This window comes from Oncorhynchus gorbuscha, linkage group LG13 (genome assembly GCF_021184085.1).
Source record: "Oncorhynchus gorbuscha isolate QuinsamMale2020 ecotype Even-year linkage group LG13, OgorEven_v1.0, whole genome shotgun sequence".
In the NCBI taxonomy this organism is placed as follows: Eukaryota; Metazoa; Chordata; class Actinopteri; order Salmoniformes; family Salmonidae; genus Oncorhynchus; species Oncorhynchus gorbuscha.
This window is the reverse complement of record NC_060185.1, coordinates 83,994,167-84,018,337: the sequence shown is the minus strand read 5'-3', so window position 1 is coordinate 84,018,337 and position 24,171 is coordinate 83,994,167. Positions and strand designations below refer to the sequence as shown.

At 47.0% G+C, this 24,171-nt stretch overlaps 1 protein-coding gene across 1 annotated transcript in view; it reads left to right on the top strand.

Annotated features, from left to right (window-relative positions):
* LOC123992378 (coagulation factor VIII-like) overlaps window positions 1-22,059 on the top strand; it is a 25,280-nt gene extending 3,221 nt beyond the window's left edge. The window contains exons 5-27 of the mRNA XM_046293521.1: window positions 511-687; window positions 813-916; window positions 1,331-1,451; window positions 1,674-1,935; window positions 4,785-4,950; window positions 5,058-5,145; window positions 5,466-5,683; window positions 5,942-6,092; window positions 7,381-7,590; window positions 7,814-8,355; window positions 8,587-9,362; window positions 9,960-10,125; window positions 10,442-10,690; window positions 10,869-11,097; window positions 11,264-11,446; window positions 11,656-11,772; window positions 12,431-12,502; window positions 12,890-12,975; window positions 13,182-13,343; window positions 17,600-17,744; window positions 18,117-18,265; window positions 20,991-21,173; window positions 21,431-22,059. Of these exons, the coding sequence (XP_046149477.1) occupies window positions 511-687; window positions 813-916; window positions 1,331-1,451; window positions 1,674-1,935; window positions 4,785-4,950; window positions 5,058-5,145; window positions 5,466-5,683; window positions 5,942-6,092; window positions 7,381-7,590; window positions 7,814-8,355; window positions 8,587-9,362; window positions 9,960-10,125; window positions 10,442-10,690; window positions 10,869-11,097; window positions 11,264-11,446; window positions 11,656-11,772; window positions 12,431-12,502; window positions 12,890-12,975; window positions 13,182-13,343; window positions 17,600-17,744; window positions 18,117-18,265; window positions 20,991-21,173; window positions 21,431-21,586 (4,712 nt within the window). The 3' untranslated portion in view covers window positions 21,587-22,059. The remainder of the gene's footprint in view (window positions 1-510; window positions 688-812; window positions 917-1,330; window positions 1,452-1,673; window positions 1,936-4,784; window positions 4,951-5,057; window positions 5,146-5,465; window positions 5,684-5,941; window positions 6,093-7,380; window positions 7,591-7,813; window positions 8,356-8,586; window positions 9,363-9,959; window positions 10,126-10,441; window positions 10,691-10,868; window positions 11,098-11,263; window positions 11,447-11,655; window positions 11,773-12,430; window positions 12,503-12,889; window positions 12,976-13,181; window positions 13,344-17,599; window positions 17,745-18,116; window positions 18,266-20,990; window positions 21,174-21,430) is intronic.
* Window positions 22,060-24,171: the final 2,112 nt, after the last annotated feature.

Sequence of the window (24,171 nt, the reverse complement as noted above, 5' to 3'; positions counted from 1 at the left end):
CCTTACAGTCAGATACTCCACAACTTTGTTCCTGCTATGTTACTCCCACACACCCTCCACAATTTTCTCTCTACGTATCACACTTCCCTTACAGTACAGTCAGACCCACTGTGACATATATTTGCCTAGTAAAGGAGGAAATTAATGTGGCTGCTGGACTTATAGCTGACTGGGACTTATAATGTGCTCTGCTCTCAGTCATCCAGTGATCATGTCCTACCAAATGGAAGGTTTTGTGAATAGAAGGAGGTCTGAATCACATAATCACCTTACTAAGTAGGGATTGTCAATAGTTTACTGCACATGATGAAGCTTAACACCCAGACTGCCACATCGCCTGATTATTTAAAAAATGAGCAATTGGACCAAACTAGTAATTTCACCACATGAGTCATTTCACCAAATGCCTCAATTCACTAAATGCGTAAGTTCACCAAATGTACCCTGTGATATTCAGAGTTATCAACTAATGTGTTATCTGTATTCTCTGCTTCCCTTGGGTTCTCACAGCTGCATTTACAGATAATGGAGTTCGGAAAAGCAGAGAGTTTATTCTGCTCTTTGCTGTTTTCGATGAGAGTAAGAGCTGGTACGGAGAGGTGGGGAGTTTCCGGGAAAGATTTAAGAAGGCCAGTGCAAGAAAACTGTACCACACTATCAATGGATACGTCAACTCAACTTTACCAGGTCAGGAGATAGTTTAGCATGTTACTGTATAGAATCAACAGAACAGAGTCCTGTTGTCAACTATGCTGTAGTAGAAGACTCAAAAATATGTTTTTGTGTGGGTTGGTTGTTTGGTATGTTTGTAGGTCTGACGATGTGCCAGGGACGAGACCATGTGTTCTGGCATCTCATTGGAATGGAAACGTCTCCAGAGATCCACTCTATACAGTTTCAGGATCACACTCTGCAGGTACATCAGATAATTCAAGTTTAAATCAGGGTTCACTTAAAGTTGTCAACCAATCATAATTAACGGTCATATGTGACAATCACCCAAGATTTTCCTTTGATAATTTTGCCAGTTCAGTTGTTATAAGTCAGCAGGTAGGGGTGGCAGGTAGCCTAGTGCTTAGAGTGTTGGGCCAGTAACTGAAAGGTTGCTAGTTCGAATCCCCAAACCGACAAGGTAAAAACCGTTCTGCACCTGAACAAGGCATTTAACCCACTGACAATCAACCAAGATTAGGCCGTCATTGTCATTGTAAAATAAGAATTTGTTCTTAACTGACTTGCCTGGCTAAATAAAAAATAAGTTGTTTGTGAGAATGTGTAATCAGTTCAGCAGCATTTCAGTCTGAGCCTCACTCTACCCGTGTCATTCCAGGTGATGGCCCACCGTAAGGTTACTGTGGAGATGACCCCGATGACCTTTACCACGGCGGAGATGAAGCCCAGCACTCAGGGGAAGTTCCTCATCAGCTGTCAGATCCAAGAACACCGCCACGGTAAGAGTATGTTCTCTCAAAGTTGTGAAATAAAGTTTTGATCAATTTCAAAGTTCCCAATTTGATTTGACACTCCTGTGTAAGGTAACCGAGTACATTTGTACATTTGAGCCAGAGTAGCATGAATTATTATGTGGTTGAGAATGTGCTATAAGGTGTTCATATTGCATCTATAAGGTGTCTTGTGAGTTGCTATAAGGTCTCTGTATGTTTTTGTTCCAGCGGGTATGAGTGCATTCTTTAAGGTAGAGGACTGCCCAGAGCCTGTGACGGTGCCCGGTCCTGACGTGCGTCAGGTCCAGCAGTCTGAGGATAAGGAGGACTATGAATATGGAGATGACATGTTTGAGACTTTTGTGTTTAAGCCTGGGAAATATCAGGCTGTGGGGCGCTCCCGAGGGGGGAAGATCAAAATCTGGGTCCATTACATCGCTGCTGAGGAGATCATCTGGGATTATGCACCCCACCTCAGCCAGGGAGACAGGTAGGAAACCCCACCTCAGTGAGGGAGACAGGTAGGAAACCCCACCTCAGCCAGGGAGACAGGTACGAAACCCCACCTCAGCCAGGGAGACAGGTAGGAAACCCCACCTCAGTGAGGGAGACAGGTACGGAGACAGGTACGAAACCCCACCTCAGCCAGGGAGAAAGGTACGAAACCCCACCTCAGTGAGGGAGACAGGTACGAAACCCCACCTCAGTGAGGGAGACAGGTACAGAGACAGGTACGAAACCCCACCTCAGCCAGGGAGACAGGTCGGAAACCCCACCTCAGTGAGGGAGACAGGTACGGAGACAGGTACGAAACCCCACCTCAGCCAGGGAGAAAGGTACGAAACCCCACCTCAGCCAGGGAGACAGGTAGGAAACCCCACCTCAGCCAGGGAGACAGGTAGGAAACCCCACCTCAGTGAGGGAGACAGGTACGAAACCTCACCTCAGCCAGGGAGACAGGTAGGAAACCCCACCTCAGCCAGGGAGACAGGTAGGAAACCCCACCTCAGCCAGGGAGACAGGTAGGATACCCCACCTCAGCCAGGGAGACAGGTACGAAACCCCACCTCAGCCAGGGAGACAGGTAGGAAACCCCACCTCAGTGAGGGAGACAGGTACGGAGACAGGTACGAAACCCCACCTCAGCCAGGGAGAAAGGTACGAAACCCCACCTCAGTGAGGGAGACAGGTACGAAACCCCACCTCAGCCAGGGAGACAGGTAAGAAACCCCACCTCAGCCAGGGAGACAGGTAGGAAACCCCACCTCAGTGAGGGAGACAGGTACAAAACCTCACCTCAGCCAGGGAGACAGGTAGGAAACCCCACCTCAGTGAGGGAGACAGGTACGAAACCTCACCTCAGCCAGGGAGACAGGTAGGAAACCCCACCTCAGTGAGGGAGACAGGTACGAAACCTCACCTCAGCCAGGGAGACAGGTAGGAAACCCCACCTCAGTGAGGGAGACAGGTACGAAACCTCACCTCAGCCAGGGAGACAGGTACGAAACCCCACCTCAGTGAGGGAGACAGGTACGAAACCCCACCTCAGCCAGGGAGAAAGGTACGAAACCCCACCTCAGCCAGGGAGACAGGTAGGAAACCCCACCTCAGCCAGGGAGACAGGTAGGAAACCCCACCTCAGTGAGGGAGACAGGTACGAAACCTCACCTCAGCCAGGGAGACAGGTAGGAAACCCCACCTCAGTGAGGGAGACAGGTACGAAACCCCACCTCAGCCAGGGAGACAGGTAGGAAACCCCACCTCAGCCAGGGAGAAAGGTAGGAAACCCCACCTCAGCCAGGGAGACAGGTAGGAAACCCCACCTCAGTGAGGGAGACAGGTACGGAGACAGGTACGAAACCCCACCTCAGCCAGGGAGAAAGGTACGAAACCCCACCTCAGTGAGGGAGACAGGTACGAAACCCCACCTCAGCCAGGGAGACAGGTAGGAAACCCCACCTCAGCCAGGGAGACAGGTAGGAAACCCCACCTCAGCCAGGGAGACAGGTAGGAAACCCCACCTCAGCCAGGGAGACAGGTAGGAAACCCCACCTCAGCCAGGGAGACAGGTACAAAACCCCACCTCAGTGAGGGAGACAGGTAGGAAACCCCACCTCAGCCAGGGAGACAGGTAGGAAATCCCACCTCAGCCAGGGAGACAGGTAGGAAACCCCACCTCAGTGAGGGAGACAGGTATGAAACCCCACCTCAGCCAGGGAGACAGGTAAGAAACCCCACCTCAGTGAGGGAGACAGGTACGGAGACAGGTACGAAACCCCACCTCAGTGAGGGAGACAGGTAGGAAACCCCACCTCAGCCAGGGAGACAGGTAGGAAACCCCACCTCAGCCAGGGAGACAGGTAGGAAACCCCATCTCAGCCAGGGAGACAGGTAGGAAACCCCACCTCAGTGAGGGAGACAGGTACAAAACCCCACCTCTGTGAGGGAGACAGGTACGAAACCCGCCTCAGCGAGGAAGACAGGTACGAAACCCCACCTCTGTGAGGGAGACAGGTACGAAACCCCACCTCTGTGAGGGCGACAGGTACGAAACCCCACCTCTGTGATGGAGACAGGTACAAAACCCCACCTCTGTGATGGAGACAGGTACAAAACCCCACCTCAGTGAGGGAGACAGGTACGAGACCCCACCTCAGCCAGGGAGACAGGTATGAAACCCCACCTTAGTGAGGGAGACAGGTACAAAACCCCACCTCTGTGATGGAGACAGGTACAAAACCCAACTCAGTGAGGGAGACAGGTACAAAACCCCACCTCAGCCAGGGAGACAGGTACGAAACCCCACCTCAGCCAGGGAGTCAGGTACGAAACCCCACCTCTGTGATGGAGACAGGTACAAAACCCCACCTCAGTGAGGGAGACAGGTAGGAGAAAGGGTAAAGGGGCGACAGGGAGGGAGGGAGGGAGGGAGGGAGGGAGGGGAGGGAGGGAGGGAGGGAGGGAGGGAGGGAGGGAGGGAGGGAGGGAGGGAGGGAGGGAGGGAGGGAGGGAGGGAGGGAGGGAGGGAGGGAGGGGGGAGAGATAAAGAGGGAGAGCGATACAGGGAGGAAAGAAGAAATAGGTGAAGGAATGGGTGGCAAAGGTGGGAGAATGGGAGTGAAAAGGAAATGGAAAGGAAGAGAGAGGGAGGGAGGGAGGACCGAGAAAGGGAGAGTGTCTGAGAGACTGTGTATAGTAAGAGTTCAGATGGGACGGAGGACCGAGAAAAGGAGATAGCCAGAAAAAGACTAGGACAGGAAAGGGACAGATAGCATTGCTCAGAGTTCATGATACTAATGATGCTGATACTACCCTCCCTCCATTGTCTCTGTGTTCCAGTCAACTGTTATCGGAATACTTTCCCAGGGGGCCTCATCAGCTGGGTCATGAATATAAGAAGGTGGTGTATGTAGAATACACTGACCAGACCTTCACCACGAGGAAATCACCTGTTAAAAGACTGCTGGGACCACTGCTCAGAGGACAGGTGGACGAACACTTCCAAGTGTGTACCACAATCAACAAAACAAACAAACAAAAAGCATGTAAACAAAAAAAATGTATCTGAATAGATAGTAAAGAAAGTAAAGGTCATTCTCATTGCTTCTTCAGATAGTGTTCAAGAACCTAGCAAGTCGTCCTTTCAACATTTATCCAAACGGCCTCACCGCGATTTCTCCACTGCGTAAAACAGGGAATGGTAAGATAAACAAAAATGTGGCATTATGATAAGATAATATTACTGGCTATGCATTTAGGTTTAAAATCATAACTAAGTCCTTCGTGGAATATGGTCATCGTATGTGGTGTGTTTATATGTTGGGGTCTGGAGAATCTCATAAAAAGTGATTTTATAGTAATTGTATTAGTCTAATAGTCATTCTATTACACTAATGTAATCTCTTAGTCTCTTAGACATTCTTGTTCTCCCCATGGTGTCTATGTGTGATTGTGTAGAGGGTGAAAAGGACTTTCGCTCACTGGCTGTTCCCCCCATGGTGTCTATGTGTGATTGTGTAGAGGGTGAAAAGGACCTTCGCTCACTGGCTGTACCCCCCAATGGGACATATGGGTACATGTGGAAACTAACAGCAGAGGACGGGCCCCTGGAGAGAGACCCACAGTGTCTGACCCGTCTGTACCAGAGTACCATCAACCCTGAGAGAGACGTGGCCACTGGCCTCGTAGGACCCCTCCTCATCTGCAAGAAGGACTCCATGGACACCAGGGGGCGGCTGGTGAGAATCGCCACTTCATATGTCCATAATGACACATCGGTTGCTTTTTCGGACACAGATTAAGTCTTGTAATAAGAATAACGTCCAATGGAGAATAGAGATGTGTCCGGGAATCTGGCCCAATATGACATATCAATGCATTATCTCGCCTGCAGCTTGCCCAAGTCATACACTGATAACTTGGATCTTGCTGTTTGTAGCAGTGTGAGAGTATGTGAGATGCTGCGGTTATCCTAATCTAAGATGTCCAACTTGCAGGTGGGCCCAGATAAAGTGAAGCAGTTGATGTTCGCTGTGTTTGATGAAAACAAGAGTTGGTACATCAATGACAACATTCAGAAGTACAGCAGAGAACCCTCCATGGTCAACCCTACAGACCCTGACTTCTACAACTCCAATGTCATCTACAGTAAGTGGGGTTTTCCTGCCTGGTAGGCTAGCTTCCCTTATTTCTTGATGAAGGTGATGATACCTCCTTCATGTCTCCTTCATGTCTCCTTCATGTCTCCGTCATGTCTCCGTCATGTCTCCTTCATGTCTGCTTCATGTCTCCTTCATGTCTCCTTCATGTCTCCTTCATGTCTGCTTCTTGTCTCCTTCATGTCTCCTTCATGTCTCCTTCATGTCTCCATCATGTCTCCTTCATGTCTCCTTCATGTCTCCTTCATGTCTCCTTCATGTCTGCTTCATGTCTCCTTCATGTCTCCTTCATGTCTGCTTCTTGTCTCCTTCATGTCTCCTTCATGTCTCCTTCATGTCTCCATCATGTCTCCTTCATGTCTCCTTCATGTCTCCTTCATGTCTGCTTCATGTCTCCTTCATGTCTCCTTCATGTCTCCTTCATGTCTGCTTCTTGTCTCCTTCATGTCTCCTTCATGTCTCCTTCTTGTCTCCTTCATGTCTCCTTCATGTCTCCTTCATGTCTCCATCATGTCTCCTTCATGTCTCCTTCATGTCTCCTTCGTGTCTCCATCGTGTCTCCTTCATGTCTCCTTCATGTCTCCTTCATGTCTGCTTCATGTCTCCTTCATGTCTCCTTCATGTCTGCTTCTTGTCTCCTTCATGTCTCCTTCATGTCTCCTTCATGTCTCCATCATGTCTCCTTCATGTCTCCTTCATGTCTCCTTCATGTCTGCTTCATGTCTCCTTCATGTCTCCTTCATGTCTCCTTCATGTCTGCTTCTTGTCTCCTTCATGTCTCCTTCATGTCTCCTTCTTGTCTCCTTCATGTCTCCTTCATGTCTCCTTCATGTCTCCATCATGTCTCCTTCATGTCTCCTTCATGTCTCCGTCATGTCTCCGTCATGTCTCCTTCATGTCTCCTTCATGTCTCCTTCATGTCTCCGTCATGTCTCCTTCATGTCTCCTTCATGTCTCCTTCATGTCTCCTTCATGTCTCCTTCATGTCTCCTTCATGTCTCCTTCATGTCTCCTTCATGTCTCCGTCATGTCTCCTTCATGTCTCCGTCATGTCTCCTTCATGTCTCCTTCATGTCTCCTTCATGTCTCCGTCATGTCTCCGTCATGTCTCCTTCATGTCTCCGTCATGTCTCCTTCATGTCTCCTTCATGTCTCCGTCATGTCTCCTTCATGTCTCCGTCATGTCTCCTTCATGTCTCCTTCATGTCTCCTTCATGTCTGCTCTGTCACCCCTCCTATGTTTTAGATTTTGATCTGGATCTCATTTTTGTTTACAGATGTGAACGGGATAATGTTCAACGGGCAGATGATCCAGCTGTGTAAGGATGACGTGACCTTCTGGCACCTGGCCAACGTGGGGACACAGAGCGACTTCCTGTCCGTCTACTTCACAGGAAACCCCTTCATGAGGGACAACGTGTATGAGTCCGTTCTCACACTCTTCCCAATGTCTGGGGAGACTGTTACCATGGAGACCGAGCTAATTGGTAAGGTCAAATGACAATGTTTGTTTGTCAGCCATTGCTGTTTTTGATGCTGCTACATTTGTGTTCAGTAGGCATAAATTGGAAGAACATTTTTGAAACAGAGAGGTGCTACAGGTCCATTAAGAACACAGGTTTCCCTATGGTGCGCCCTACTAAAACCTGACCCTGACCTGAGTGATTTATTTTCTGAAGTGTTGTGAGCTGATGTTTATTTCATCCTCAGGTGAGTGGGAGATCAGTGCTTTCGACAGTAGCCTGAAGAGCCGTGGCATGAGCGCCCGCTACTCCGTCCTGTCTTGTAACATTGACCTGCTTGTGGACAACGAGGACCTAGAGTACGGCCTGGAGGACATCCTGCCTGATTACGTAGACCAGTTTTTCAAACCGAGATCCCTCCGCCCCCGGCTACAGAACAGGACCGTAGCCGTCAGAGTCTGCAAGAAGCAACCCAGTTTAAACCAGAACACAACAACACCGAAAACAAGAAATTACACAGATAACGAAATCTCCATCGGAGAATCTGGGGACCACGGGTCTGATAACAATGTCACATTTAAGGCAGGGGACCAGAGGTCAATCTGTGAGGTCAGGTATGTGACCGTGTTGTCTGCTGACGAGGAGGGCAACCTGCTCTCCCAGGGAGGGATCCCCACAGACGTTCTGAAGCAACTGGAGAAGGACGGAGAGTGGAAGGCTTCAGAGACCCAGGAGGGAGGGGGTCTGGGTGGGGAGCAGGGGGGGAAGAGACAAAGACGCCAGGCCAGGGTAGAAGGAGGAGAGGATGGGGATGGGGAGGAGGTAGAGGAGGGAGGTCTAGGCAGGGAGCAGGGGGGGAATGGAAGACAGAGACGCCAGGCCAGGGTAGAAGGAGGAGAGGATGGGGATGGGGATGGGGAGGAGGTAGAGGAGGGAGGTCTAGGCAGGGAGCAGGGGGGGAATGGAAGACAGAAACGCCAGGCCAGGGTAGAAGGAGGAGAGGATGGGGATGGGGAGGAGGTAGAGGAGAGAGGTCTAGGCAGGGAGCAGGGGGGGGATGGAAGACAGAGACGCCAGGCCAGGGTAGAAGGAGGAGAGGATGGGGATGGGGACGAGGTAGAGGAGGGAGGTCTGGGCAGGGAGCAGGGGGGGAATGGAAGACTGAGACGCCAGGCCAGTTTGGAGGGTGGAGAGAGCAACAAGCTAGCGGAGAACTGTGAGGAGGAGGTGCTGAAGGAGTGGAAGGGTCGGGTATATGGGGAGGCACTGGAGCAGGAGCAGAGAGAAGAGCAGAAAGTGGAGGTGTTGGATCAGCAGGAGGAGCAGGGACAAAAGGGGGAGTTGGATCGAGATTCACATCCTCTAAGCACATATCACACAGATAAGGACCCTCTACTCTTGGAGTTAAATGGATGGAGGGATCTAGACCCCCTGAAAAACACTTTGGAAGCGCTCCCGGATCAGCTGAAGGTGCAGCAACAGCGGGAGGAGCAGAAAGCTGGGGAGGTGCATCCCCTAAACAACAACCCTCACACAGATCCAGACACCCCTCTACTGGATTTGTTGGATCTAGACTTCTCCAATGTCTCCAATGACAATGAGACGGCTCCCAGGAACGCAGTGTCTCTGGAGTATGATGACTATAGTGAGAAGGACACTGGGACAACCTACATGGGGACAGAGGACAACCTGGACCTGAGGACCACAGATGGACATTACCGCAGCTACTACATCGCTGCACAGGAGATCACATGGGACTATGGGATCAGGAAACCACATCAGCTCATAAAAACAAGGTAGTGTTTGGTTTTTGTAAGTATCTGGTTTCTTGGACACGTATGTTTAGTCTTTGAGCAGCACTTTCAATTGAGAATCTCGATTGAATGTGCTTTTTAGTCTAGAACTAGACTTAATCTGTGTCTGGCCCCATCTGTTTGACTATACATTTTTGTAGGTTTCTATGGGGAATCTAAATGGAATATGCCTCTTAGTCTAGAACCAGGCATAGTCTGTGTCTGGCCCTATCTGTTAATGAAAGAAATCCTGTTTCTGATTGATCAGCTCAATCTAAAAGACAAGGAAAAGCTGCTCCAAAGCAATTAATTATTTACCAATGTTCCAATGACAAGCTGTCTAGGCAAGTCAGTTAAGAACAAATTCTTATTTTCAATGACAGCCTAGGAACAGTGGGTTAACTGCCTGTTCAGGGCCAGAACGACAGATTTGTACCTTGTCAGCGCGGGGGTTTGAACTTACAACCTTCCGGTTACTAGTCCAACGCTCTAACCACTAGGCTACCCTGCCACCCCTTTTATCAGGCTATTGATCAACGGCAAGCTGTCTTTTATCAGGCTATTGATCAGCTCATCAACTCACAACTGTTCCCTCCCCAGAGAGAGGCGTAGGGGAATGAGGAAGTTCCTGACGGAATATAAGAAGGTGGTGTTCAGGGCCTACAGTGATAGAGACTTCCAGATCCCCGTCACCAGAGGAGAGCTGCAGGAACATCTTGGACTCATGGGTCCTATCATTAAAGCTGAGATCAATGACCTCCTTACCGTGAGTGGAGATCAATGATCATCTTATTAATTCACTGATGTTCAAATCAATTCATATTTTGGTGGCCGTAGCTCAACTACTAGTAACCTCGTCAAGGTGTTTCGGAGTTCTTGGTGTTATGGCTACGGTGTTGGACAGTTTCAGAAACCATGGTTTGAATCCAGATTGCATTACCCCCTGAATTCACTGCAATATTATTTTCATGGCATATTCTCAGATATCAGATTGTGTATATAATGCTGTTAAACATTCACTTGATCTTAACCTTGACCCGTTTTTATTGTCTCGATGCTGATCTTGATCTTGACCTCGACAGGTGACCTTCAAGAACATGGCGTCCAGGCCGTACTCCCTGCACCTCCATGGAGTGTATGATAAGACCCAGGGTGATGGATGGACCCAGACCCAGTGGGGGTCCTCCAGGGCTGGGGTGGCGGGGGTCCCTGGGGAGGCGGTCCAGCCTGGGGAGGTCAGGGTCTACACCTGGAGGATCACCAGGAAGCAGGGGCCCACCGCTGCAGAGTTTGACTGTAAGGCCGGGGCCTACTACTCTACACAGAATAAGGCAGGTGGCACTGTCAACATTTCCTCTACCTGTATATTAAACATAGTTAGGCCTTATAAGTGCCTTTTATTTTCGTTAGACAGCTTATCAATGTTTTGACATGATTTTCCCTGCATGCACTGGTCTGGCGTGTGTATTTGACTGTGTGGCTTTGTGTTCTGTTCTCACCCCTCAACAGGTGAAGGACCTCCACTCCGGTCTGATTGGCCCCTTAGTAATCTGTAAACCAGGCACCCTCCACCCCCAACTGAACCTACAGCCCAACCTACAGGAGTACGCCCTCCTCTTCCACACCTTCGACGAGACCAAGAGCTGGTACCTGGACGAAAACATCCGTCAGTACTGCATCCCGCCCTGCCAGGCCCGGAGAGATGACCCCTGGTTTCAGCTCAGCAACAAGTTTGCAGGTAGAGTTACTCAGACTCCCTCCTAATATCAATACTAGTTTCATAATAAATACATTTAAATAGATTTCTAATGGATTTCTCTGTTTGTTTAGGTTCATACTTATATCTGATCGATTGTTTGGGTTTGAGATTAATTTCTCTGGAAAATCTTTCCTTGTTACCGTAGCGATAAACGGCTACGTGGCAGAGACACTTCCTGGTCTGATGGTTGGCCAGCACCAGCAAGTCAGGTGGCACCTGCTGAACGTAGGGGGCGATGGGGAGTATCACACCGCCCACTTCCACGGTCTGCCCTTCAGCATTCACAAGGAGCAGGAGCATCGCATGGGGGTGTACAACCTCTATCCTGGTAAGTACACACTAAAAAACACACACATATGCAAACACAACCACAGTTACAACACACACACACACACAACCACGCAAATGCACACACACACACACATACTGTACACACACACACATATATACATGCCCACACAATAAAATAATAGTCAATCATAATGAATCAATCAAGAATGTCATCTATCCCACCTTGGTCTCTGTCCCCCTCTCCAGGTGTGTTTGGCACAGTGGAGATGAGGCCGGCCACAGTGGGGACCTGGATGGTGGAGTGTACAGTAGGAGAGCACCAGCTAGCCGGCATGAGGGCTAAACTACTGGTCTACAACCCACGTAAGTAGCCTACCACATCTCCCAACCCATGTAGGTACCCCACCTCCCAACCCATGTAGGTACCACACCTCCCAACCCATGTAGGTACCACACCTCCCAACCCATGTAGGTACCACACCTCCCGACACATGTAGGTACCACACCTCACAACCCATGTAGGTACCACACCTCACAACCCATGTAGGTACCACACCCTACAACCCATGTAGGTACCACACCTCACAACCCATGTAGGTACCACACCTCACAACCCATGTAGGTACCACACCTCACAACCCATGTAAGTACCACACCTCCCAACCCATGTAGGTACCACACCCTACAACCCATGTAGGTACCACACCTCACAACCCATGTAGGTACCACACCTCCCAACCCATGTAGGTACCACACCTCACAACCCATGTAGGTACCACACCTCACAACCCATGTAGGTACCACACCTCCCAACCCATGTAGGTACCACACCTCACAACCCATGTAGGTACCACACCTCACAACCCATGTAGGTACCACACATAGTTACCTCACAACAGCTTAGACTGAGACAGAAGTGTGAAATATGTTATTTGGAATGTCTTAGAATGACATTGTTGGTTATTTTTTGTGAAATGTGGACAACACAAATAGAATGTAATTTCCTGTGATTACCTGGCAGGATGCATCCAGCCTCTGGGGTTGAGGTCAGGAAGAATAGACGATTCCCAGATCACGGCATCAGACCACATAGGTAAGCAAGTTTCAGCAATGCAAGAATGTAACCACAAGAATGTAACTACACACCTCTCCATCATGATAGCTGATGTGTGGCAAGCGTTTTGACAGAAAAAAGGCTGCTTCACATTGGTGGTGAAAGAGGTGAGTTGCTCCTTGCTATGTAAAAGCACTTTGAACACTTGATAAGTGTTATAAAAATCCAATAAATGATTATTATTAATTTATTTGATGTCAGGAAGTAGGCTCATACACAGTATATGCATAAGTTAGCCTCAAGAATGAAGAAATGTTACCATGATGAATCAGTGACATACTGTTTATAAAAACACAGTATACTCTACTCTGTGTTAGGCATGCATACAGTTAGCCAGTGGGATTGAATGCATATATGTGTTGCCAGGTAACTGGGAGGCCAGGCTGGCGAGGCTGGAGCTATCTGGTTCTGTCAACGCCTGGATGGGCACGAATCAGAAATCATGGATCCAGGTTCAACACTAAACTTCCTGTTCTTCTATGAAAGATCCTTGTAGATTGACAGGCCATCTGGTTTAGCTGCCCCTGTCTTTTGCATGGTTGTGGTCCATTCCATTTAAATTCAGTAGATCGATGTTTTCCTCAGTTCACTTCCTGAATTGACTGAATTGAAATGGACCTGGCCCCAACTCTGGTCTCCTGTTGTGTCTCCTATGTAGGTGGACCTCCAGAGACCCACTCTGCTCCATGGGATTCAGACCCAGGGTGCCAGAGCCTCTCTGGGCCTGAAGGACTACTTCATTGTGCACTTCACCCTCTCCTACAGCCTAGACCAGGAGACCTGGACTAACTACAGGGGGAACAGCACCACGCCATCTTATGTCAGTACCTTACATGTACCTTAACCATCTGTACCAGTACCTACTGGCTAGTACTGTACCCACAAAGCATGAGCTTAATTGTGTACCATACAAACCAGAAGTCAGTGAGAGCAGGTAGTGAGAGCAGGTAGTGAGAGCAGGTAGTGAGAGCAGGTAGTGAGAGCAGGTAGTGAGAGCAGGTAGTGAGAGCAGATAGTGAGAGCAGGTAGTGAGAGCAGGTAGTGAGAGCAGGTAGTGAGAGCAGGTAGTGAGAGCAGATATTGAGAGCAGGTAGTGAGAGCAAGTAGTGAGAGCAGGTAGTGAGAGCAGGTAGTGAGAGCAGATAGTGAGAGCAGGTTGTGAGAGCAGATAGTGAGAGCAGGTAGTGAGAGCAGATAGTGAGAGCAGGTAGTGAGAGCAGATAGTGAGAGCAGGTAGTGAGAGCAGGTAGTGAGAGCAGATAGTGAGAGCAGGTTGTGAGAGCAGATAGTGAGAGCAGGTTGTGAGAGCAGGTAGTGAGAGCAGGTAGTGAGAGCAGCAGATAGTGAGAGCAGAGTGAGAGCAGATAGTGAGAGCAGGTAGTGAGAGCAGGTAGTGAGAGCAGATAGTGAGAGCAGGTAGTGAGAGCAGGTAGTGAGAGCAGGTAGTGAGAGCAGGTAGTGAGAGCAGGTAGTGAGAGCAGGTGCATGTATCCTTTTGTTACTGTAAATGTCACCAATGCTTAAAATATTTCTGAGTAACTCTATGCATTACTGTGGTGCAGCTGTTCTTAGCCCCCTAAGGTTGATGTCTGCCCCCGCAAAAATATCAAATTAGCAAAAGACAAAAATCCCCATAAAAAGATATCTGTTTTTTTGCATTGGATGCGTGTCAATACATCACATCCGCCGAAGTCTCGAAACACAACTCTGCTGTCTTCAACCAGGATCTCAGCGATCACTGCCTCATTGCCTGCGTCCGTAATGGGTCTGCAGTCAAACGACCAACCCTCATCAATGTCAAACGCTCCCTAAAACACTTCAGCGAGCAGGTCTTTCTAATCGACTTGGCCCAGGTATCCTGGAAGGATATTGACCTCATCCCGTCAGTAGAGGATGCCTGATTGCTCTTTAAAAGTGCTTTCCTCACCATCTTAAATAAGCATGCCCCATTCAGAAAATGTAGAACCAGGAACAGATATAGCCCTTGGTTCACTCCAGACCTGACTGCCCTTGACCAGCACAAAAACATCCTGTGGCGTTCTGCATTAGCATCGAATAGCCCCCGCGATATGCAACATTTCAGGGAAGTTATACACAGGCAGTTAGGAAAGCAAAGGCTAGCTTTTTCAAACAGAAATTTGCATTCTGTAGCACAAACTCCAAAAAGTTAAAGTCCATGGAGAATAAGAGCACCTCCTCTCAGCTGACCACTGCACTGAGGCTAGGAAACACTGTCACCACCGATGAAGCTACGATAATCAAGAATTTCAATAAGCATTTCTCTATGGCTACCCCTACCCCGGTCAACAGCTCTGCACCCCCCCCCACAGCAACTTGCCCAAGCCTCCCCCATTTCTCCTTCACCCAAATCCAGATAGATGATGTTCTGAAAGAGCTGCAAAATCTGGACCCCTACAAATCAGCTGGGCAAGACAATCTGGACCCTCTATTTCTAAAATTATCCGCAACAATTGTTGCAACCCCTATTACCAGCCTGCTGAATCTCTCTTTCGTATCGTCTGAGATTCCCAAAGATTGGAAAGCTGCCGCAGACATCCCACTCTTCAAAGGGGGAGACACTCTAGACCCAAACTGTTACAGACCTATATCTATCCTACCCTGCCTTTCTAAGGCAGCCAAGTTAACAAACAGATCATCGACCATTTCCAATCCCACCATTCTCCGCTATGCAATCTGGTTTCCGAACTGGTCACGGGTGCACCTCAGCCACACTCAAGGTCCTAAACGACATTATAACCTCAATTGATAAAAGACAATACTGTGCAGCCGTATTCATCGACCTGGTCAAGGCTTTCGACTCTGTCAATCATCGCATTATTATTGGCAGACTCAACAGCCTTGGTTTCTCAAATGACTGCCTCGCCTGGTTCACCAACTACTTCTCAGACAGAGTTCAGTGTGTCAAACCAGAGGGCCTGTCCGGACCTCTGGCAGTCTCTATGGGGGTGCCATAGGGTTAAATTCTCAGGCCGACTCTTTTCTCTGTATACATCAATGATGTCGCTCTTGCTGCTGGTGATTCTCTGATCCACCTCTACGCAGACGACACCATTCTGTATACTTCTGGCCCTTCTTTGGACACTGTGTTAACTAACCTCCAGACGAGCTTCAATGCCATACAACACTTCTTCCGTGGCCCCCAACTGCTCTTAAATGCAAATAAAACTAAATGCATGCTCTTCAACCGATCGCTGCCCGCACCTGCCCGCCTGTCCAGCATCACTACTCTGGACGGTTCTGACTTAGGATATGTGGACAACTACAAATACCTAGGTGTCTGGTTAAACTGTAAACTCTCCTTCCAGACTCACATTAAGCATCTGCAATCCAAAATTAAATCTAGAATCAGCTTCCTATTTCTCAACAAAGCATCCTTCACTCATGCTGCCAAACATACCCTCGTAAAACTGACTATCCTATTGATCCTTGACTTCGGCGATGTAATCTACAAAATAGCCTCCAACACTCTACTCAGCAAATTGGATGCAGTCTATCACAGTGCCATCCGTTTTGTCACCAAAGCCCCATATACTACCCACCACTGCAACCTGTATGCTCTCGTTGGCTGGCCCTCGCTTCATACGCACAACAGTATCTCTACTTGCACATGAATCTTCTGTACATCTATCATTCCAGTGTTTAATTGCTAAATTGTAATTATTTTGCCACTATGGCCTATTTATTGCCTTACCTTCCTAATCTTACATCATTTGCACACACTGTATATAGACTTTTCTATTGTGTTATTGACTGTATGTTCATTTATTCCATGTGTTGTTGTTTGTGTCGCACTGCTTTGCTTTATCTTGGCCAGGTCGCAGTTGTAAATGAGGACTTGTTCTCAGCTGGCCATTAAAAAAAGATATGTAAATAAGATGCCGTCACACCCGCATCTACAGTGAAAGGTGACAGAGCTACAGCGGTGTTTGTCAGACCATGAGACATCCCGGAAATCGGTCTTCTCACACAATCATCTGTAGCATCCGAACGGTTTGGCCTGCAAACTATTATTACCCCTCTATGGAAAGATGAGAATCTCACGAACACGATGTTATTGCTCTACGAACTCCACTCGTCTGAAGTTGGTACAGTCGATCTACCAACGTCTGTCCGTAGCGTCCGAACCGTTTGGGCTACACACTAATATGTGTGCAAAGGTGATGCCTCTCTGTGGAAAGATGAAACTCTCACGAACATGTACATGTTGGTTGTTCTGCTCTAGGATGCCCACAGGCCTCATAAGACTCGTCTGAAGGTCCCCAGGTACCATTTAAAAAAATATATTGTTTAATGCCAAAAATATGTTAAATACCCCCCAAGAAAGTTTCCTGATATTTCCTATATCTCTCAGATGTAGGATAGACACTTCAGAACAAACTTAATTTCGTTTATTTTTTGGCGGGGGGGACTATCTGTTATTCAATGTAGTGAATCTGTTATTCTATGCATTTGTATGGGCTACTTCAAGGGGTCTTAAAATTCCAAATCAAATAGCTAAATGATCCTTGGTATGACCTTCTTAAAACAATTCCATATAGATTATTATAAACTGGGTGGTTCGAGCCCTGAATGCTGATTGGCTGACAGTCGTGGTATATCAGTCCATATACCACGTGTATGGCAAACATGTATTTTTACAGCTCTAATTACCAGTTTATAATTACAAAACACGGCACCTCGGGGGTTTGTGTTATATGGCCAATATACCACGGCTAAGGGCTGTGTCCAGGCATCCGCGATGCTTCATGCGTAAGAGCAGACCTTAGCCGTGGTATATTGGCCATATACTACACCCCTTCATGCCTTATTGCTTAAGTAGAACCCCTCCTCCGGCTCAGATGGGGCTTAGAATCTGATGGCTTAGTAATACTAGGGGAATCCAGTGTGAGGAATATGTGAACCCTTTATTTACATTTTGTCCTGTACTCTTAAATTGTATGTTCTGTTTCTCCCTCCTGTTAGCGCTCTTAAAGGGGCACACACTCATTTAACATGAACATCACAAATACTACAATGCTACCTCTTGTACTTACTATTGACTTCTGTTTATTTCAGATATTTAACGGTAACCTGGATGGCTCAAAGGTGAAGGAGAACCATCTGTTTCCCCCCATCCTGGGGCGCTACATCAGACTGCAGCCTGTCACCATCCAGAGGAACCCTGCTCTTCGCATGGAGCTACTGGGCTGTGACCTCAACAGTGAGTCCCTGTGTCAGTTAGGAACACCTTTGTAACAGCTTGTAACAGCTCAGATTACGTTTAGTGGTGGTGTAGGTGGTGTATGTTGAGAGGTACATCAGCAGGTAGTCCGTGGTTAGGGGCCAGGGACCGGGGGAAGGGAGGTGGTGCAGGGACGGTCAGATCTCAGGTGCTGGTGAATAGAATTCCTGAGAGAAGGAATAAGGAAAACATGAGAAGATGCCTGCAATTTCAATCTAGGATCTTTGTGTGTGTGTGTGTGTGTGTGTGTGTGTGTGTGTGTGTGTGTGTGTGTGTGTGTGTGTGTGTGTGTGTGTGTGTGTGTGTGTGTGTGTGTGTGTGTGTGTGTGTGTGTGTGTGCGTGTGCGTCAGGCTGCTCCTTCCCCCTGGGTCTCCAGAGGAGGTTGGTCCCAGACAGCAGCTTCCGAGCCTCCTCCTTCCTGCAGACCTGGAGACTCTCTTGGAGCCCCGCCCTCGCACGCCTCCGCCAGGACGGCAGCGCCAACGCATGGCGCCCCAAGGTGCACACATTCACAACACACACACACATTCACACACCACATACAATTTCCTGCCATCCCCTCCCTCTGTTACTGTATTACTGTATTATATTATCAGTTAAATACCAGATATAAGTTATATTAGCTATATTACTTTCTTCAAAAGACTAGTAGAAAGTCCACATCATATCAATCTTTTAGCAATGTGCAAATAGTTGTAGTACAAATAGTATGGGAAGATAAATAAACATATAAATATTGGTTGCATTTACAAGCTGCATCCCTGTCTCACCCCATAGCCCTTTGTAAATAAATCTGTGTGTTTATTGCCAATTTTAAATGCACGTGGATTTTATAATGTCATATGTTTTTGCCCGAACACCATTTTCCATCAATTTGTATAGCAGAATATTTTGCCAGTACTGCTGTGGAACATCCAGGTGCACTTTTGCAGACTTCAGACGTGCAGCAATGTTTTTTTTGGACAGCAGTAGCTTCTTCTGTGGTGTCCTCCCATGAACACCATTCTTGTTTAGTGTTTTACATAACAGAGATGTTAGCATGTTCCAGAGATTTCTGTAAATCTTTAGCAGACACTCTAGGATTCTTCTTAACCTCATTGAGCATTCTGCGCTGTGCTCTTGCAGTCATCTTTGCAGGACAGCCACACCTAGGGAGAGTCGCAAGAGCATGCGACAGCTTTTAGAGATACTTTTGTAACCCTTTCTAGCTTTATGCAAGTCGACAATTCTTAATCTTAGGTCTACTGAGATCTCTTTTATTCGAGGCATGGTTCACATCAGGCAATGCTTCTTGAGAATAGCAAACTCAAATTTTGTGAGTGTTTTTTATAGGGCAGGGCAGCTGTAACCAACATCTCCAATCTCGTCTCATTGATTGGACTCCAGGTTAGCTGACTCCTGACTCCAATTAGCTTTTGGAGAAGTCATTAACCTGGGGGTTCACATACTTTACTTTTCTAACCTACACTGTGAATGTTTAAATTATGTATTCAATATAGACCAAAAAAATACAATCATTTGTGTGTTATTAGTTCAAGCACACTGTTTGTCTATTGTTGTGATTTCGATGAAGATGAGATCAAATTGTATGACTAATATCTGCAGAAATCCAGGTCATTCCAAAGGGTTCACATACATTTTCTTGCCACTGTAAATGTTTTTCCTGTTTGCTCTTTGCTCTTTGTTATTGAGCCGAAAAGATGTGCTTTATCCATACATCTCCATTTCGGATAGATAGCTCTTTGTGTGTTCCAATTTTCCTAGAAGGGGTTCGATTCTATGGATTCTTGAATTACATTGAGCTGATTTCTTTGGGTATTTATGTAGGTGTAGGCTCAGGTTTTCTGGGTCTCTGTGTTTTTGGTTGGATAGGTTGCTTAATTCTTTTCTCAGGGTTTTGCATTCTTAATCAAACTATTTGCGATTGTTGTTCATTTTCTTAGCTTCTCTGCTTGACAGAGGCTGAAAGGTAAAATATACTGTTTAGGTTTTCTACTGTCAAGTTTACACCTTCACTATTACAGTGAAACATCATGTCCAGGAAGTTGCCTGAAAGGGATTGAATTTGTTGTTGCCTAATTGTTTTTTGGTAGATTTCTACACTACTTTCCTTCCATCTATAGTGTTTCTTTATAGTATGCAGTTTCCTCAGCTTTGATGTCTCATGATTGAGTATTTCCCTCTTCAAGTAAAGTGTGATTTTGCTGTGATCGGATAGGGATGTCAGTGGGCTGACTGAACGCTTTGAGAGACTCTGAGTTGAGGTCAGTGATAAACTAAGGTATGACCTGTAGGTGTACCTACCATAGAAGTCTCCTTGAAGCCTACCATTGACTATGTACAGACCCAGCGTGTGACGGAGCTGCAAGAGCTGTGACCCATTTTTGTAGGTTGTTTTGTCATAGTTGTGTCTAGGGAGGTGTATTGGGGAGGGAATGCGGTCACCTCCAAGTAGGTGTTCTCTCTCCCTCTTTTTCGTGGCCCTTCTCCATTGTTGGGGCGGCAGGTAGCCTAGTGGTTAGAGCGTTGGACTAGTAACCGAAAGGTTGCAAGGTCAGATCCCTGAGCTGACAAGGTAAAAATATGTCATTCTGCCCCTGAACAGGCAGTTAACCCACTGTTCCCAGGCCGTCATTGAAAATAAGAATTTGTTCTTAACTGACTAGCCTAGTTAAATAAAGGTTAAAAAAAATACAAATTGTCTCTCTCCTTCTTTAGCTCTCTCTGGCTTTAGCTAATCACATTTACTGCCTTCCTCTGAAAACACTGGACAATGGTGATTTTCCAACTTATCAGACTGGTGTTACTTTTAAGGGCTGGTATGTGAGCAACACTTGTAATTGGTAGATAGAGGTTTACTGTGCCAAGTGTTCTCCGAAACTGAATAGTCAAGGATAGTTGGAGAAATAATGTACAATCAGTGACCAATATCTATTGCAAGAGTGATCTTTTATGAGCTTGATGTTCTTTCCCTAGAAGACACTCTAGGAATCAATCAAGAGATACAATTGTTTGTAATGGCCACATGCTGTGGTAGAAGTGTTGTAAATGAGGGTTTTTTCTGTGTCAGTCTATTTTCTTCCGTCCTTTGTTTTAAATCTTGTTTTTAATACTTGTTGCTGCCAAAACCAGCATCTGGACCTAGACTCACTGCTGTGCACAGTGTATCTCTTAACGTTTCGCACCTGTTATAACCCACCCCCCTACCTCCCTCTCTCCTCCAGGTCAATAACCCCCATGAGTGGCTGCAGGTGGACTTCCTGGTTATGAAACGCATCACAGGGGTTGTGACTCAGGGGGCGTGGTCTATTCTGACTCAAATGATGGTGACAGAGTTCTCCGTAACCATTAGCGATGAAGGTCACTCCTGGTCCAACGTGGTTGATGAGGAATCGCAAAGAGAGAAGGTATCACACATCTCATTATCTTCAGATTTATCACAGGCTACATTTCAGTACACACACACCTTCCTTAGCATGCAGGGTCAAATGTGATTTGAAACCTCAGAGAAGTTAAGATTATTAAAGGCAAAATGCTACCAAACAGATTTACAAAACCTGATGTTGTAAAGAGTGACAAAGCTGTAACATGTTTAACTTTGAGTTTCCGAACTGTGATTTATGCAAGCCAGCTCTGTTTGACTCTGGCTCCTCCTTCCTCCCAGATGTTCTTGGGGAACAGTGAGCCAGATGAGGAGATGCTGAACCTCTTTGATCCTCCTCTGTTTGCCCGCTTCATACGGATCCACCCCAGAGGCTGGGTCAATGACATAGCCCTGCGCTTGGAGTTTGTGGGCTGTGACACCCAGCAGCGTCTCTGAGAAACAGAGACAGGGCAGGGGGCCCCACTGTGCAGCTCCACACTCAGGCCCACCTCATCGTCATCTCTTCCCTAGAGAATATTTAATGAGCATATCAGTGATGTAATGATCATGAAATAGTCATGTCATTGATGGATGAACAGAGTAAGTGAATCTAGGTAAAAGGTTTGTTTAGCTAGGTTCACGGTTATATATGATATTATTTATATGATATACTGTTGTAACTGTCTATTGATGAGCTTCAGCTGAGAACAGTTTGTTCGTCTCATTTACAATGTATACTGCTACTAACACTATGACTTCTGACATTCCAGCTGTGATCAACCACATGTAAATAGTACAATATAATTATTATTTTCTGTCTGGATGGATGTATGCACAGTATACTGTATAGTACTGTACATGCAATATATCATATGCACTGAGGGGAGAGGGATTGAGTTTATATTGTTAAATAAACAGAGGTCGCTGTTGCCTGGTTTCAGAGGTCAGTGTTGCGACACGCACACACACATCCATCCATTCTTTTTCTTCCTGTCCTGTTCACCATCTCCATGACAGCAAACAGTTCTCTCTTTGTTTTTGTTTAGTTCCTTTGCTCCAGCCCAGGGGGATACTGGCAGTGGCTCGGTGTTTCTCTATGATTAGGGAGGGTGGTTTCACCTTCCTTTACTTCGTTCCCGTCTCTCCAGACTGTTATTCAGTCTTATCCACTTGTCACAGTCTCTCAAGCCATTTGGCAAGTGTGATTGATATGACCATTGTTCCACTCGTAAAGAAAATGAAGAGTAACGATATAAAGATGACAATAAGGTTCTTCAGAAATCTCTAATCTATACTGAACAAAAATATAAACGCAACATGTAAAGTGTTGGTCCCATAATCCATGAGCTGAAATAAGATCCTAGAAATGTTCCATACGCACAAAAATATTATTTCTTTCAAATGTTGTACTCAAATTAGTTTACATCCCTGTTAGTGAGCATTTCTCCTTCGCCAAGATAATCCATCCACCTGACAGGTGTGGCATATCAAGAAGCTAATTAAACAGCATTATCATTAAAGGTACACCTTGTTCTGGGAACAATAAAAGGCCACTCTAAAATGTGCAGTTTTGTCACACAACACAATGCCACAGATATCTTAAGTTTTTAGGGAGTGCAGGAATGTCCACCAGAGCTGTTGTCAGAGAATTGAATGATAATTTATCTACCATAAACCGCCTCCAATATAATTTTAGAGAATTTGACAGTATGTCCAACCGGCCTCAAAACCACAGACTATGTGTAACCACACCAGCCCAGGACCTCCACAACCGCAGACCACGTGTAACCACGCCAGCCCAGGACCTCCACAACCGCAGACCACATGTAACCACACCAGCCCAGGACCTCCACATCCGGCTTCTTCACCTGCGGGATCGTCTGAGACCAGCCACCCGGACAGCTGATGGAACTGTGGGTTTGCACAACCGAAGGTTTTCTGCACAAACTATCAGAAACCGTCTCAGGGAAGCTCATCTGTGTGCTCATCGTCATCACCAGGGTCTTGACGTGACCGCAGTTCGGCATCATAACGGACTTCAGTGGACAAATGCTCACATTCGATGGCCACTGGCACACTGGAGTAGTGTGCTCTTCATGGATGAATCCCGGTTTCAACTGTACCGGGCAGATGGCAGACAGCGTGTATGGCGTCGTGTGGGCGAGCGGTTTGTGGATGTCAACGTTGTGAACAGAGTGCCCCATGGTGGTGGGTGGTAAGGGTATGGGCAGTCATAAGTTAGCGACAACAAACACTATTGCATTTTATCGATGGCAACTTGAATGCAGAGATACCGTGACGAGATCCATTGTCGTGCCATCACCACGTTTCAACATGTAGCAAGGATCTGTACACAATTCCTGGAAGCTGAAAATGTCCCAGTTCTTCCATGGCCTGTATACTCACCAGACATGTCACCCAAAGAGCATGTTTGGGATGCTCTGGATTGATGTTATTACAGCATGTTCCAGTTCCCGCCAATATCCAGCAACTTCGCACAGCAATTGAAGAGGAGTGGGACAACATTCCACAGGCCACAATCAACAGCCTGATCAACTCTACGAGAAGATGTGTCATGCTGCATGAGACAAATGGTCACCCCAGATACTGACTGGTTTTCTGATCCATGCCCCTACCTTCTTTTTAAGGTGTCTGTGACCATCAGCTTATCTGTATTCCCAGTCATGTGAAATCCATTGATCAGGGCCTAATTAATTAATTTCAATTAACTGATTTTCTTATATGAACTGTAACTCAGTAAAATCTTTGAAATTGTTGCGTTTATATATTTGTTCAGTAGAAAACAGGGAGAGAAATACAGCAGTGTGTGTGAGAAAGAGGACGATGTAGAGAAAGAGAGAGACCGCAGTGTGTGTGAGAAAGAGGACGATGTAGAGAAAGAGAGAGACCGCAGTGTGTGTGAGAAAGAGGACGATGTAGAGAAAGAGAGAGACCGCAGTGTGTGTGAGAAAGAGAACGATGTAGAGAAAGAGAGAGACCGCAGTGTGTGTGAGAAAGAGGACGATGTAGAGAAAGAGAGA